At 37.5% G+C, this 15,105-nt stretch overlaps 1 protein-coding gene across 1 annotated transcript; it reads left to right on the top strand.

The window, feature by feature from the left end:
* Positions 1 to 214: 214 nt before the first annotated feature.
* Positions 215 to 820, top strand: LOC131276136 (olfactory receptor 6M1-like). Its single transcript, XM_058288540.1, has one exon. It carries the CDS (start codon positions 215 to 217, stop codon positions 818 to 820), a length of 606 nt encoding a protein of 201 aa, XP_058144523.1.
* The last annotated feature ends 14,285 nt before the right edge of the window (positions 821 to 15,105 follow it).

Below are 15,105 nucleotides of genomic sequence, written 5' to 3'. Positions count from 1 at the left end.
TACCCTGATTCTTCTGGATTATAGGCTCCAATCCCCTATGTATTTCTTCCTTAGCAATCTCTCTTTCAGTGAAATATTAACCACCACATGTGTTGTTCCCAAGATGCTGGCAGGCTTTCTGTTAGAGAAAAAGAGCATCTCACTTAATGGATGCCTTGCCCAGTTCTATTTCTTCTTCCTCTCTGGATGCACTGAGTTCATCCTTTTTGCCATCATGTCCTATGACCGTTATGTGGCCATTTGCAACCCCCTTCTGTACTCTATGATTATGGCCAGTTCATTCTGTGTCCGTCTTGTAATATTCTCCTGGGTAAGCAGCTTTCTCCTTATTCTCCCAACCACCATCTATAGGGCAAGGCTGCCATACTGTGGCCCCAATAAGATTGATCACTTTTTCTGTGACTGTGCTCCCCTCCTCCACTTGGCTTGTGCTGACATACATGCCATTGAACTATTGGATTTCCTCAGTTCCCTTGTCCTGCTCATCAGCTCCCTGTCATTCACAGTAGTCTCCTATGCTTATATCATCTCCACCATTCTGAAGATACCTTCAGGACAAGGGCAATGCAAAGCCTTTGCCACCTGTGCCTCTCACTTCACTGTAGTCTCCATGGGCGATGGGGTCTCTATCTTTGTGTATGTTCGCCCATCGCAAAAGAGCAGCCTCCACCTCAACAAGATACTCTTTATCTTCTCCAGTGTGATCACACCTCTCCTGAATCCCTTCATCTTCAGTCTACGGAATGAAACCATGAAAAATGCACTGAAGGACACCTTAACTAAGAGTCAGGGTTTCATCAAGTGGATGAAATCCTTTTGAGGGAATCATTCCAGGCCTGAGAATTCTCGGTCTTTTCGAGAATGAGTTCAGCAATTGATACAATAAATGGCAGTATATCTATGCTAAGTCATCATATTATGTCCTGTCATAAGAATGTAGTCAAACTCGGTTCACATGCTTCTTATTCTTAAAATTCATGAATAAATATTAAATAAATTACTCTTGGTTTTGATAGTGACACTTAATTGATATGGTGATTGTGCTGTTCGTTAAGTGAAGACAAAACAATAGTAGAGTAGTAATGAAGTCCCATATTTTTGTACATTGTTGGTTGAGTTGATATGTATCAGATTTGTAAAGAAGCGCACACATATGCACATAAACACAAACTCTCTTACACACTCACACACAATGAAATGTAATCAATGAATAAGTTGAGTTCTTTTTAAAATTAGCTCTTAGTGGCAATTATTATTAAAATCATTGTTTTTCTTATTAAATTTAGATATATTTATGAATGATGCTTTTCCATACATTTTGCTCTTTAACATTTGCATTTCCCTTTTATGTCAATTCAAGCATCTACTACTACATGAAGTACTTATTCTCATCCAGCTAGAAAGAAAGACTGCTTCTCCAATGAACTTGATACATATCTTACTATTAATTTCATCACTTTAGAAATAGATTTAAGTCAAATAAACAATATCAAACCTTATATCATTGTCCTTTTAAATTTTTGTTTTACCTTAACATTTATGTAGTTTTTATCTTTCCCAATAAATTATAATTTTCATATCTAGGAAAACATTAACCTCATAAGAATTTCAAACCCATTACTAGATAAAAATCCAAAAATACATAACTGGTGACTTGAATGTTTTGCCATCTTCTGTTTAAACTTTCTCCATGCATTGATGTCTTCTTCAGATACATGGTAAACTGATTTTGCTCACAATGAAGGGAAATCCTGAGTTTTATAATGATATTACCAATGAATTGAGGTTGATTTAATTCAAATTTGCAATGACCCAGAAAATTTCCTTATCTGACATTAGCTACATGATCATACCAGGACTAATCAAGTTTTTGTACAGTTTTGAGAGGAACTGATTTCTAGGAGAAGAGATTTCCTTGTCATGCATAAAACAGATGTGTGCTAAAGGAAACCTCAATTGTCTTCTCTGTCCTTACCTCCATACAATAAATCCACCACTGATTTATATAATCATATAATCACTTATACTGCGATATATTTCATCTACCCTTTTCACAGTAGATAAGGAAAGCATGCAATATTGACAAATTTGGGCTCCTTTTGAGAATAAAATGGGGTTATGAAAAGACAGTTGCAAAGAAATACTTTCCAGTGACATATCTTATCTTCTGGTCAACCTGCCAGTGAGAGAATAGAAAAGCATTCCACATGACTTCCTGTTGCAAACAAGGCATACTAGATGATACTCCTTCTTATTGGAGATGCCCAGATATATACCTTGAGTTCTACCATCTTTGAATCAAATAATGTAAATTTTTGAAATACATATTGTGTGATATAGGAAGAATAATTTGTTCCCATTTAGTTGAGGGAAAAAATGGAAGCAATATAGTGTTCCACATTATATTCATATACTACTGCAATATAGGAAAAATAAGGCCAGTAAGAGAAATTGTCATATAAATTTATTGACCATTGGCCTTCAGAAAAAGTGTTTTCTCAGTCAGTTAACCTGGATGTCCCCGATTTAGCCTTTTCTAAGTATTCTTCTCCCATGTCCTCCACATAAAATTTTTAAACAAGTCAATTTTACTGATACATATTAATAAAGCACATGATTTATCCCAAGTGTACAATCAATCACATAGTTGTGTGTTCATCACTTCAATCATTATTAAAATATTTTCACTATTTCAATAATAAAAATAACAAACAAACAAATAAGAACATTGCTCACCTCTCCATTCTCTGTTTCCCATACTATACACATAGCTGCTATTTCTGGCTACTTTTGCACAATCATTTATTTGCTTATTAAGCAGGTTTATTGAGATACATTCACATATTATATGATCTATCCAAAGTGTAAAATCAAATGGCTAATTTTAACAGTTAAAAAATCCTTTATTATAAAATTGTAAAATAAATAGAAAAAAGGATTGAAGGAAATTACAAATTTTGAATGAGAGTGCAAAGCCAGGATAGATTTTATATAATCAATTATAAATATGAATAGCAGTAGCATAGCAACAAATGTTTATAAATGCAAATAGTAATTCAAATAAAACAGAAATTAATTATAACATAATTCTAATTTTTATATTACAGCTTAAACAATTGGATATAATCTTTAAGAATGAAATAAATTATTGGTTTAGTTATTTAATTTCCACTTAGGACAAAATTTTTTGTAGATAACCAAATTCCTATTTGGGAATTCTTCACATCTTGTTGGAATGAATTACACAAATAATTTGCCAATTCATAATTTTATAAGGCAGAAAAACTAAAAATCTTTTTCAATAGTAGTCATGCAAAATAATTATTGATCCAGATAGACTATTTTAATTAAAAAGCATTTTAAAAAAGGTTAAAAAAAATGATGTATCCAAGAGTTTAACTCTTCTCTAGCCCTCCTCTACTAAAAGGGTTCATTCTGTATGAAAAGTAATTGCAGAATTCAGAGAACGGGAACAATTTGCCAGCTGCACTGGGTAATTATTGTTTATATATGATAATGTTGTTATTTTACATTTATCTGTCTTCCTCAGCTATTTTTTGGTTAGTATTTGCTTGAAATACCTTTTTCTAGCCTTTCACTCTTAACCTTACATCTGAGGTGGGTTTATTGTAGACAACATATAACCAGCTCATATTTTTTTATCCATTCTATCAGTCTATGTTTTTGGATTGGGGAGTTCAACCCATTAACATTCAGCGTTACTACTGTAAAGGCACTACTTCATCCATTTTGTCCTTCTGTTCTCTACTGTCATATCATTCTAATATCTGTCTTATGCTTTACCCTTCCTAATAATCTTCATTTTTAAACTATCTCCAAATCTTTTGCCTTTGTTTTTTCCTATGAAGCTGCAGATCTCTTGTGAATCTGGTCTTAAGTAGAATATTCTATCAGTTTTTGTCTGTGAAGATTTTGAACTCACCATTTTTTAAAACATGTATTTTATTTTATTTTTATTAGTTTTAATATTTTTTTATTTTTTAAAAAGATACTTAGATTACTTAAAATGTTACATAAAAATATAATGAATTCCTGTATGTCCCACTCCCCACACCTCCCACTTTTCCCCACATTAACAACCTCTTTCATTAGTGTGGTACATTCATTCCAATTGATGAACACATGTTGAAGCATGGCCACTAAGCATGGATTATAGTTTACGTTGTAGTTTTCACTCTCTTCCACTTCAACTTACATTCTTTAAGTTATGGCAGGATATATAATGGCCTGTATCTGTCATTGCAATGTCATTCTGGACAATTCCAAGCCTCCAAACTGCCCCCTACATTACACCTTATTTTCCTTCTTCCTGCCTTCAGCACCTCCAATGGCCACTGTCTCATTTTTGAAGGACTGCTTTGCTAGATACAGAACTCTAGGCTTGCAGTTTTTCTCTTTCAGTACCTTAAATACAGCATAACACTTTCTTCTCTCCTCCATGGTTTCTGATGAGAGGTTGGCACTTAATCTTATCGTGTTTCCTTTGTATGTGATGCTTTGCTTTCCTCTTGCTGCTTTCAGAATCCTCTCTATATCTATGATATTTGTTATTCTGAATACTAGGTGTCTCAGGGTAAGTCTACTCAGGTTTATTCTGTTTGGGGTGCATTGTCCTTCTTGGATAGTCATATCTATGTCCTTCATAAGGTTTGGGAAGTTTTTGGTCATTATTTCCTCAGATATTCCTTCTGTCCCCTTTCCATTCTCTTCTCCTTCTGGGACACTAATAATGCAAATATTTATGTGTTATTTTGTCATTCAATTTCCTGAGACTCTTCCATTTTTTTTCCATTCTCTTCTTTTTCTGTTCTTTCTTTTCCAGTTCAGACATTGTCTTCAAAATCATGAATTCTGTCTTCAAGCAATTCAAATCTCTTATATGCCTTTAATGAATTTTAAATCTCACCCACCATATCTTTCATTCCCATAAGGTCTGTTAATTTTCCTTGCAGACTTTCAAATTGTTCTTCATGCTCTCCCAGTGTCTTCTGAATATCTTTTATTTCTTTAGTCATATTTTCTTTAAATTATTTGAAGTGATTTAGAAGAGTTGTATAATTATTATTGCTTAATAGTACTAAGCCCTGTATCTCATCAGGATATTTGGTTTGTTCTTGTGCCCAGGCCGTGTCTATTTCCTAGTATGGCTTGTAATTTCTTGTTGATTTGCAGGCATCCAAATATATTGGTGAAGTTACTCTGATGGCTAATTTCTCTTTCTTGCCTATTGTTTTTTTCAAAGCTCTTCCTTAATATTTGGTTCAACTTATTCTCAGTTTTTAAATTGCCCAGCTTAAGTTTTCTTAAACCAGACCAGGTACTCACCAGTGGGGCATTGATTTTCTCACAAGGGTTGGCTATGGAAAGGTCAAACAGCTTTTGTCTATGCAATTTCCAGACTTACCAGGAGATGGCACTAGTCAGCACACCTTTTCATGAAGGTGTTTCAGTCTCAGCTTTCCTATTTCCATGTGTTTAATCTCCAGATAGGGATTCAAAGAGGGCTCTGCTAGCTGAATTTACTGAAGAAAACACCCCCAATCTCCCATCCCTTTTCCCTTAAAACAGCTGACAGGGAGGAACATGTCTGCTTCCCTCTGAGCTGTGATGAACCAGTTGTTTCACCACAGCTTAATATCTTGGGGTGGGGGAGGGGAGACCTTCCTGGCCTCCATGGGGACTTGGTAACTCATATTTGTCACTTCAGTTCTTTCATATATATGTCCCTCACCCTCCTGGGAGTTGTGTAGCACTCTCCTGGTCTGCTGACCCCCAAAGCAGGTCCCTTGGACAGATTCTGGCTCTTTCACCATGGTTTTTATGAGAGCATTCAGTTCTGCCTGTTAGTCTATTTCCATATTCCCATAATCCTTCCTCCAGTACATTTCAGAAAAAGTATTTTGCAAGAAAACTTTAGCAAAGGAATTCAATCCTGCAAAGTATGCTTCCTTTTTCATTTTCAGCTGCAGCCAACATGCTGGCACACCTGGCTTCATGTTTCCTGATCAAACAGTTCATTCTAACATTACTTGGATATAGTTCATTTTCTTGTTGAGGATTTGGTTGGAAGGGGATTAGTTTGCTAAATACAAACTTCAGAGAAGTTATTTTTTCCATTGTACTTCATCACGGTACTTTGAGTTCATGTCACCACACCCAGGGTTATACATAATCCCTTAATCTCAGCTTCTATAAATGAATCTCAGCCTCTGTCTGGCCTCTAAGTGTTGTTAAAAAAATTGGTTGGCATAGTGAGATATATGGTAATAATTGTTTTGCCTAGTGAGGCAGGGCAGATACAAATATATTTTCATGGTATATTGTTCACAGGTTTGTATCAGAGTTGGTGTATGCTTTTAAATGGAGCCATCTTGACTTTGTCATTTGGGGCATACACAGTCAGAAGTTGGGTGGAACAATTACTGGATTTTCCCTCACTTTACTATACTTCTAGGATTTCAGAGTTGTAGATTAACTGTACAGTTCCACAGGTATATGAAGCTGCCCACCATGAATGATAAGCTATCTATGACAATCAATGGCTTTCCATAATGATGCTGTTTCCCAGTCTTCCTTCTGTTCCCTTTTTTTTCAGGTTTGCTTGTTTGAATAATTACTTTCCCAACCTGATTCCCTCCCCATTGAAGGGCACAAGATTTATTCAAAGCACTGTGATGTACTAAAACTTTCCTAGTGAATTTCCCAAAAGCTCAGAATTCACTGAAAAATAAAAAAAGAAGATAATTTAATGAATTTCTGTACATCTCCATATTAAAAGTGGCCAGCTACCCAGTCTGAAAATCCTCACAATCTTGTAGCATAAAAATATTGCTCGATCCATAATTTTGGGCATATCACTTGCAGTACATTGATTTTAGTAACCAAAATCTGTATTGGAGGGCTGCTGCAAGTGACAAAACTCAATTCTAAATCAGTCAGGGGAAAGAAAGTATTTTGGTGGCTCAGAGACTCCTGCAAGGAATTCAGTAAGCAAAACACAGGCCTCTGTGTTGGCCAGCACTTAAATCAAATTGCTCTTCCCTGCATCTCTGCTTCTTGGCTTCTTTCTCTCTGGGGTGAAATGTTTTCCATCCATAGGGAAGAATACCTCCAGTGACAGATGTGGCATTAGTCCCTTACAACTGATGCCAAAGAAAGGAAACTGACTCTGATTCTCCATTATACTATGGAGAAGTACAGGGGAGGGATTAATAGATCTGGCTTGGGTGAACTGACCTTCTGTGGATAAAATATCTGCACCTAGAAGAGAGACATGAACCCATCATGATTAGGTGGCCTCCTGAAATCATATCAGGAAACAGGCTTCCAGTTAAGGTGAACACAGTCTTTCTCTGAGCTGAAACACTTTGGAAAATGAAAAGATGCACTGCTAATAGCTATACTGGGAAAATAATATATAAACTGAACTGTGCTGACTGTGTGGTGAGGGCTCTAAGACCTTAGGACAATATGGGGCATCCCACTTCTTACCTTAATTCCTTAGTAAGAAATACACAATACCCTCATTTCTTTGTTACTACTCATCAATTTCTTCTAGTCAATTCAATTCAGTAGTCTTGCTTTTGTTTTCTAATGCTTATTAATGCAATTTCAGTGCATAACATTAAAATTCAATTTTTCTTCATAAACCAAAACGGCGAAAGAAGATTATCTCTTAAAAGGTCATAACTGATTTCACAAATGGACTATACCAGATATATTGCAGCTTATTTTTGGCTACTTTTCCTTCAAAAGATGAATCATATTGATGTTAGTTGAAATTACAATTAAGGTTCCAGGAGAATATATGACTAATATGGCATTGCCTTACAATAATAAGGTAGAATTTTAGGTTTCCCCTGTATTTAGACATAAAAAAGACCCAAAAACTTTTATTGGATGGTGAAAGGCAAAACTGCTGAATTTATGGAGGCAGGCTAACCACAATATCCCAGAGGTTCTCAGGCAATATAATTCAAAGGTGTTCCATTTCATTATGAGAAATGAGCATTATCAGAGCTAGATTTCCCAAGCTTCTAATAGTCTGAAAAAAAGGACAACTAAACATCCTGAAGCAATGGTCTGTAGGGAGACAGCCTTGTGTGTGAAATCAGAGACCTGAATGAAATTGTAACTCAACCCCAAATTTTTAAATATTTAGGGCTCATTTCATTTACCATAAAACTGAAGCCTTTGTACCTTAGTTAAGGAAAACTATTCTTTTGTGATTCTAATGAATTTTTTTTCATGACTAGCAGTAAAACAAAATGCAAGAATACTACATAACTTTGTAATAGCAATCAAGTTAATCTAGAACCAATACATATACAGTAAAACTAGTGTTTTTCCCAGTTATTGCTTAAGATTAATGATATATCCATCAAATAATTTTTAAACAGCATCACAAAAGTTATTTGTGAACCAGTAACTATGCTTAAATGTAAATTATAGTAACCATGAATAAAATTTGCTTTTTTAAAAATGACTTCCAAGTCTCCACCTTGCTTCATTTTCATCCAGTGGTCGATATTTAGATACCTTTAAATGAAAACTCTCCTAGAGCAAAAACTTTCATTTTCTAGCAATTCTCATTGGTAACTCAAATAAAACTGGTTTAATTTATTGAATTATAGTATCTGTTAAAAATCTTTGGGAAACAAAAATAATTTTGATTAAAGCTTAGAGCTAAAATGGCAAAATATCTGATTGATTTGCACTCAATCTTGGTTGAACAATTTTTTTGACCCATACCCAAAATAAATGTTGATGACACATGGATGTAGATTACTTAAATAATTTTGCAAGGATGTGTATTACTAGAAATCATCAGAAAGAATTTAAATGGCCATTTAAATTTAAGTGTAACTAAGAGAAGACATAGTATAAAAAAGTCAGTTTCTCTAAGGATTAATTATAAGAAATTTTCTGCTCATATAATGATAACATAGTCCTTCCAGCAGTCTGGGAAGATCATGGTGAAAGAGATATCTTCATTTGGATCAGCACACTTTCACATATAAAAATGAAGGCATTTTTAAAAGATTTAAACTTGAGGCCAATTCATTAAACACACTCTGACTCTTTGAGATGAGTTAATTGCTTAAATAAATTATAGGTCCAATATGTTGTTCCTCTCTAACTTAGAAAAAGATCAGGCTTGTGGGAGCATGTGTGTGCATATACATAATATATTACTGAACACTTGGAAGCAGCAGGAATTTTGTTCTTTTTTAAGATTGTTGTCCATATTAGAAGTAATTTATGAGACTCAGGAAGTAATGATCATTACCACTAAAGCATATGGTTTGTATTTCATCCTTTCTTTATATACACACTTTAATTTCCTTTCTGCTTCATTGGAGATATTTTTGCTAGCAGCATATATCTCCACTGGGTTATCTTTCCTTTTGTATGTTATTCTCTTATTGAATTTGTTTCTCATTAAATTTTACAAAATTAAAAAAAAAATCACATCTAGAAGGAATGGCATGCCCAGAATCAGGTTGCCTCAGGTATGGGTTTCCAGTTGACTAAGATGGTGGTATAATAAGATGTTCTAGGGTGTGCTGATCCACAGGAACTTTGAACAAACAGCAAAGACTAACAAAGTCATCTTTCTTAGAATTATACATATATAATAAAAACAGCTGAAGTGTAGCAATTGGGCAAGTGAGAAATTGGGCAAATACAGCTTATAAAATGGTAGGGGAAGCTCATGATGCCTTGCTGGCCCTTTCCCCACCCCTCACAGAATGGTGTGCAGTACTCCTGTGCCCCACTGTGGATCCTTGGTCCTGTTCCAGGGGTGGCAGAGTAATCCCTATGTATATTCTGGGGTGCCTGACTAGCCTGCCAGAGTGAATGAGACTGAACCAGGAAATTATTCTTTGGCTGGCCCTCCCAGCACTTGCACTGCAGACAGAAGCAGGTTATGGAAAGCAATCAAGTCAAAACAGGCTGAGGCAAAAGATTATCTACTTTATGTCATACAATAGGGCATCCAGGATTGGGAGAAAGTATATTTCATAGGAATTAGTGGGCACATTAAAATTCCTGTAACTGAGGGAATTCCTATGCCCAAATAAAATCACAAGCCCATGGCAAGACACCGGGTCAGAGAAGACAAGTGGAAACTACACTTTACATACTCCTCTGCTGACTTTGACAAAAGGGCTAAACTCTGAAGAAGGGCACCAGCCAGAGCAGTGCTACTCTGCTAAGACTGTGAAAGGTGTTACTTACAGTGCTTTGTTTATTTTACTTAGGTCCTAACTCCCTAGGAAATCTCTGTCATATTACTACCTGGAAACAAATGTAAGAAAGAGATAGATCGTGGACTATATTCCAGAGAGTACACTGTCAAATATTAAAATGTAAATTATGCAGCAGAGGATTATAGGACAAAGAAACAGAAAATGATGACTGGTTGAAATGAACAAGATAAAATAACAGAAAACATCAAAGAGGAAGAATAGACTTTGTATATACCAAGCAAAGACTTTAAACATGTGATGCTCATGCTCAAGGATAAAAAGAAATAATGGAGTAAGAACTAAATGATATCCTATTCATGAACTATTGTGGTTAATAATCGAGAAAATGTGGCATTGGTGTGGAAAAAGTGGCCATGGTGGCTGCTGGGTGTGGGGAATGGGAGGAAGAGATGAGATGTCGAGGTATTTTTGGGACTTGGAGTTGTCCGGGGTGGTACTGCAGGGACAATTGCCAGACATTGTATGTCCTCCCATTGCCCACTGGATGGAACATGGGAGAGTGTGGGCTATGGTGTGGACCACAGGCCATGGGGTGCAGCGATGCCCAGAGATGTACTCACCAGATGCAATGGATGTGTCATGGTGGTGGGGGAGAGTGTTACTGTGGGGTGAGTGGTGGGGTGGGGGCGGTGGGGGTGAATGGGGACCTCATATTTTTTTAATGTAAATATTTTTTTAAAAATGAATAAATTGAGTAGAATTTGAAAAAAAAGGACAGATAAAATATGACTACATTATTTTGAACTAAATATATTATGTAAATTCATGGAATTAATAATTTGAATGTAGGTCACCAGGAAATAGAATGAGAGTAGAGAATGGAAAGCTGATGATTAATCTGTGCAGAATTGGTAAAAATGTTATAAACATTTGGAAATAAATGGAAATGGTGAGAGCACATCATGGTGTTTATGACTAGCAGAGTTATTATATGGGTATGACAGTGGTTGAAAGGGAAAGTACAGATTTGCATATTACTAGAAGTAAAGCTAAAAAGTGTAACATGGAACTATATAGCATAGCATGAATATGGGTGATATTGCATATATAAGACTGTTCTTACAAAACAAATACAAATAAACTAGAAAGAAGGAAGAGAAGAGCAGCTATGGGCAGCAGGGGAAGCATAGAGAGATCGAGATGTGACTAGGTTGGTTTGTTTGATTTTGTTTCTCAGTATTATTTTTATTATTACTGGAGTGTGGGAGGAGGGGCACCCGGCTTGCCTCAGTGGCAAACAGTGAGGCAAGAGGTGACACCGCCTCTGCCCACTGGGCCTAGACAAGGTGACCACGCCTGACTAGGCCTTTGCTGCTAACGGCTAGCGGCACCGCCCTCCCCCTTCCTATCTCTCGCCTAGCCCAACTCTCACTTCCCCTCCCCCCTCCCTTAAACCTAATCTCTTAGTACGCTGTTTGCCCAGCAGCAGCTTCAGCCTATCAAGAGTTAGCACATACTCTACTGGCCAATCACTAGCCCAATGCCAGAACATTGCCTTATATGGAAACAGCATTTGCCCTAGCCAATCAGAACCTGCCACACCACTCCCTAATCCTATAAATCTGCATCCCCCTCCACAATAGACCAGACTTGTGCCATCAGCCTGTCTCCGCGACTTCTTCCTGGGTCGTGTGCCCTCCACGCCTTCGGAGCCCCCGAGGGAAGCCTCAGCAGCCGTACGAGGCTTTCTTCCCCATGCCAGGGACCCCTCTCATCCCTTAACAGGGGCCCCACTCGTCCCACAATGGGACCCCTCTCGTCCCACAACGGGACCCCACTCATCCCTTAACAGGGACCCCGCTCGTCCCACAACGGGACCCCACTCGTCCCTTAACAGGGACCCCGCTCGTCCCACAATGGGACCCCACTCATCCTGCAACAGGGACCCCGCTCATCCCATAACAGGGACCCCACCCATCCCGCAACAGGGACCCCGCTCGTCCCATAACAGGGACCCCGTTTCATCCCTCACTGGAGTAATGAAAATGCTCTAAAAATGATTGAAGTGATGAATGCACAAATATATGATTATACAAATACTTTTGATTGTACACTTTGGATGGATTTATGGTTTATTAATATGTACTAATAAAATTGATTTGTAAAAAAATTTAAAAAAAATAAAGGATATCAGGGGAAAAGTGAATGAACAACATGAGGATTTCAATAAAGAGATATTTTACAAGGGAAGAAAACAGAAATACTGGTGTTGAAGACCAACAATATATTTAAAAAACTGCTAGTGTTTCAACAGGAGTTTTTAGCTGGCAGAAGAAAGATGAACAAAGTCAAATAGAAGACAAGTGAAATGATTCAGTTTGAGGAGCAGAAAGAAAAAAAATAATGGAAAATATGAACAAACCACTATGAGATCTGAAGGTTACTATCCTAAGGGTTAATATCAAGCATGCCATTATGTGCATTATGGGAGTTCCAGCAGAAGAACAATGGCAATGAACTTGGAAAAATTGATCCCTGATGTTGCTTGGGAATCACAACTTGAAAGTGATGAACTTAGATATGTAGCTGAGGAGATTTCCAAGCTAAGTATGGAAATGAAGCTTGGTAATTCCTTGCAGATTATAGTCAAATATGAGAGGAAAGGGATGAAAAGGATGAATTCTTAAGTGAAAAGAAAAGAATAGGGTTCTATGTAATGTTTAACTGAACTTGGAACTAGTCAGCCATTTCAGTGGAAGTCAGCATTGGAAATGTTGTTTTACCAGAAAGATCTGTGGAAAGTTCAATTGTCTTGATTTGTTGTTTTTTGTTTTTGTTTTTGCATGTATAACTTGTATGAATGGTACCATTGCCAGCCTTGAATAAAAGGTACAGGGGAGGGACAAATTGAAGGAAGAATGATGTCAGCTGCAGTACAATGGAAGCCTAGGTCTGTGGTGAAGAGCTTTCTTCAGGCCAGTAGAGTGGGCCCACCCAAGTGTGTGGAAAATGTGGGCCCACCCTGCTCTTGGGGGGGAGGGGCATGCAACCCATTGTTCAGAAAGAGTGCTGTTTCCCTAGAACTAAGAGATGGGGGACCTGTGCCCCAAGTTTTCAGAGAGCCTGCTCACCACCAAGCCTTTGGAGAGTGTGAGATCCATGCCTCAAGATTTGTGGAGAGTCTAATTACAACCCCAATCCTAAGAGAGTGTGTGGTCCATGTGCCAAGGTTTGTGGGGAGCCTAAACAACAATCCAATGCTGAGAGGGTGAGGTTTATGCCTGGGGATGTGTGGAGAGCCTGACTGGATACCACCTAAGAGAATGAGGCCTGTGACCCAGGTTTGTGCAGAGCCTGGACACCACCCAAGTGTGAGACCTGTGCCCAGGGGTTTGTAGAGAACCTGGACATCACCCAAGAGAGTGGAGCCTGTGACCCAGGTTTGTGTAGCACCTGGATGCCATCTTGATGCTTGGAGAAGGTAGAGAGTATGCCCCAGTGTTTGGGGAGAACTTGGCCACTGCACAAGTGCTTGCAAGGGATGTTCCTGGTGCTCCATTAGGTCCTCACGTAAAAACATTGATCCATAGATGACTCACAGATCTTTAGTTCTAATGGGTTTTGCTTTGCTGGGTTTCAGGATTGTTTGGGACACATGAACCCTGCTTTCCTTCCAATTTCTCCTTATTCGAATTAGAATGTTTATCCTATGTTTGTCCCTCCATTGTATATTGGAAACAGGTAACTTCTTTTCTAGATTTCATAGGACAGATCACACCCGCAATCAATATTGATGAGACTGAAAATTTGAGCCCATTTCTTTTCTTTCTATTCTCCCTATCATAGTGATTTCCTCTTGTTCATTATTCTCTTCCTTTTACTTAGTTCAGCCCTATGCAAACTTTTGGAGATCTCAGACGTCACTCTTTAGAACAGCCCATAAAAATTAAAATACCCAATAAAGTCCCCCCACTTTGTCCTAAATACTCCAATCAGAGTAAACCCTAACTCCCAATGGTAGCCAATAAAACCAGAGTCCCCCAGAGAAGGGGCATGTATCTCACCCTGTAGCATGCCTGCACCCATGTCTGGGGTTGTGTACTACCTTTTTTGTGTGTTTCTTAATAAACTCCTTATTCCCCTGCCTAGCCTATGGTGTGTCCTTAAATTTTTTTATGTGACATCACCAAGAACCTAGAAATCCAGAACCCAGAGCATACTGTTGACAGAATTAATGCCTCAAAAGATGCTCAGAGCAGAGAATAAAAATATATTCCAATCTCATTATTCATGGGTTTTTGTATTTGTGACTCTGTCTACTCAGTAAAATTAATTTGTCACTCCCAGTAATTTCAGACAAAAGCAGAGCAGTGAAAACTTTTACTCTCACAATGAGTACATCCCAGCTGAGTTTAAACTTGACAATTTGCTTCCTTGTTTTGTCTCTCATAATGTAAAGAGTCTTTTTTTGTGCTATATACAGCGACAAGTATTTTGCATTTTGTTTTTTAAAAATTGATTTCACTGTTTAAAATGTTTCCAAAGGATAGTGCTGGAGTGCTATCCAAAATTCATAATCTGAACACTGCTGTGATGTGTCCTACAGAGAAAATATGTATTTTAAACTTCTTAATTCAGGCATGAATTATGGTGCTGTGGGTCAAGAATTCAATGATAATGAATCAGCAATATACATTAGGGAGTCTTTAAAGAGAAAGACACATAAAATAATTTTTAATTGGTTGATGGGAAACATGGTGTCCAGGGGCTCACAGGAACCTAACACAGTTATGAACTGATTCAGTGATCCCTATGGCTTCATAGAACATGAGCACCACAAATAATGAGAATCAACCAAATCACTTAGAAC

This window comes from Dasypus novemcinctus, chromosome 26 (genome assembly GCF_030445035.2).
Source record: "Dasypus novemcinctus isolate mDasNov1 chromosome 26, mDasNov1.1.hap2, whole genome shotgun sequence".
Lineage (NCBI taxonomy): Eukaryota > Metazoa > Chordata > Mammalia > Cingulata > Dasypodidae > Dasypus > Dasypus novemcinctus.
Note: the sequence above shows the minus strand (reverse complement) of the source record. Positions and strands in the feature narration are given on the sequence as shown.

What these genes read in the sequence shown, in the direction of transcription:
- LOC131276136 (XM_058288540.1), top strand. Translation starts at nt 215, where the DNA reads ATGTCCTATGACCGTTATGTGGCCATTTGCAACCCCCTTCTGTACTCT.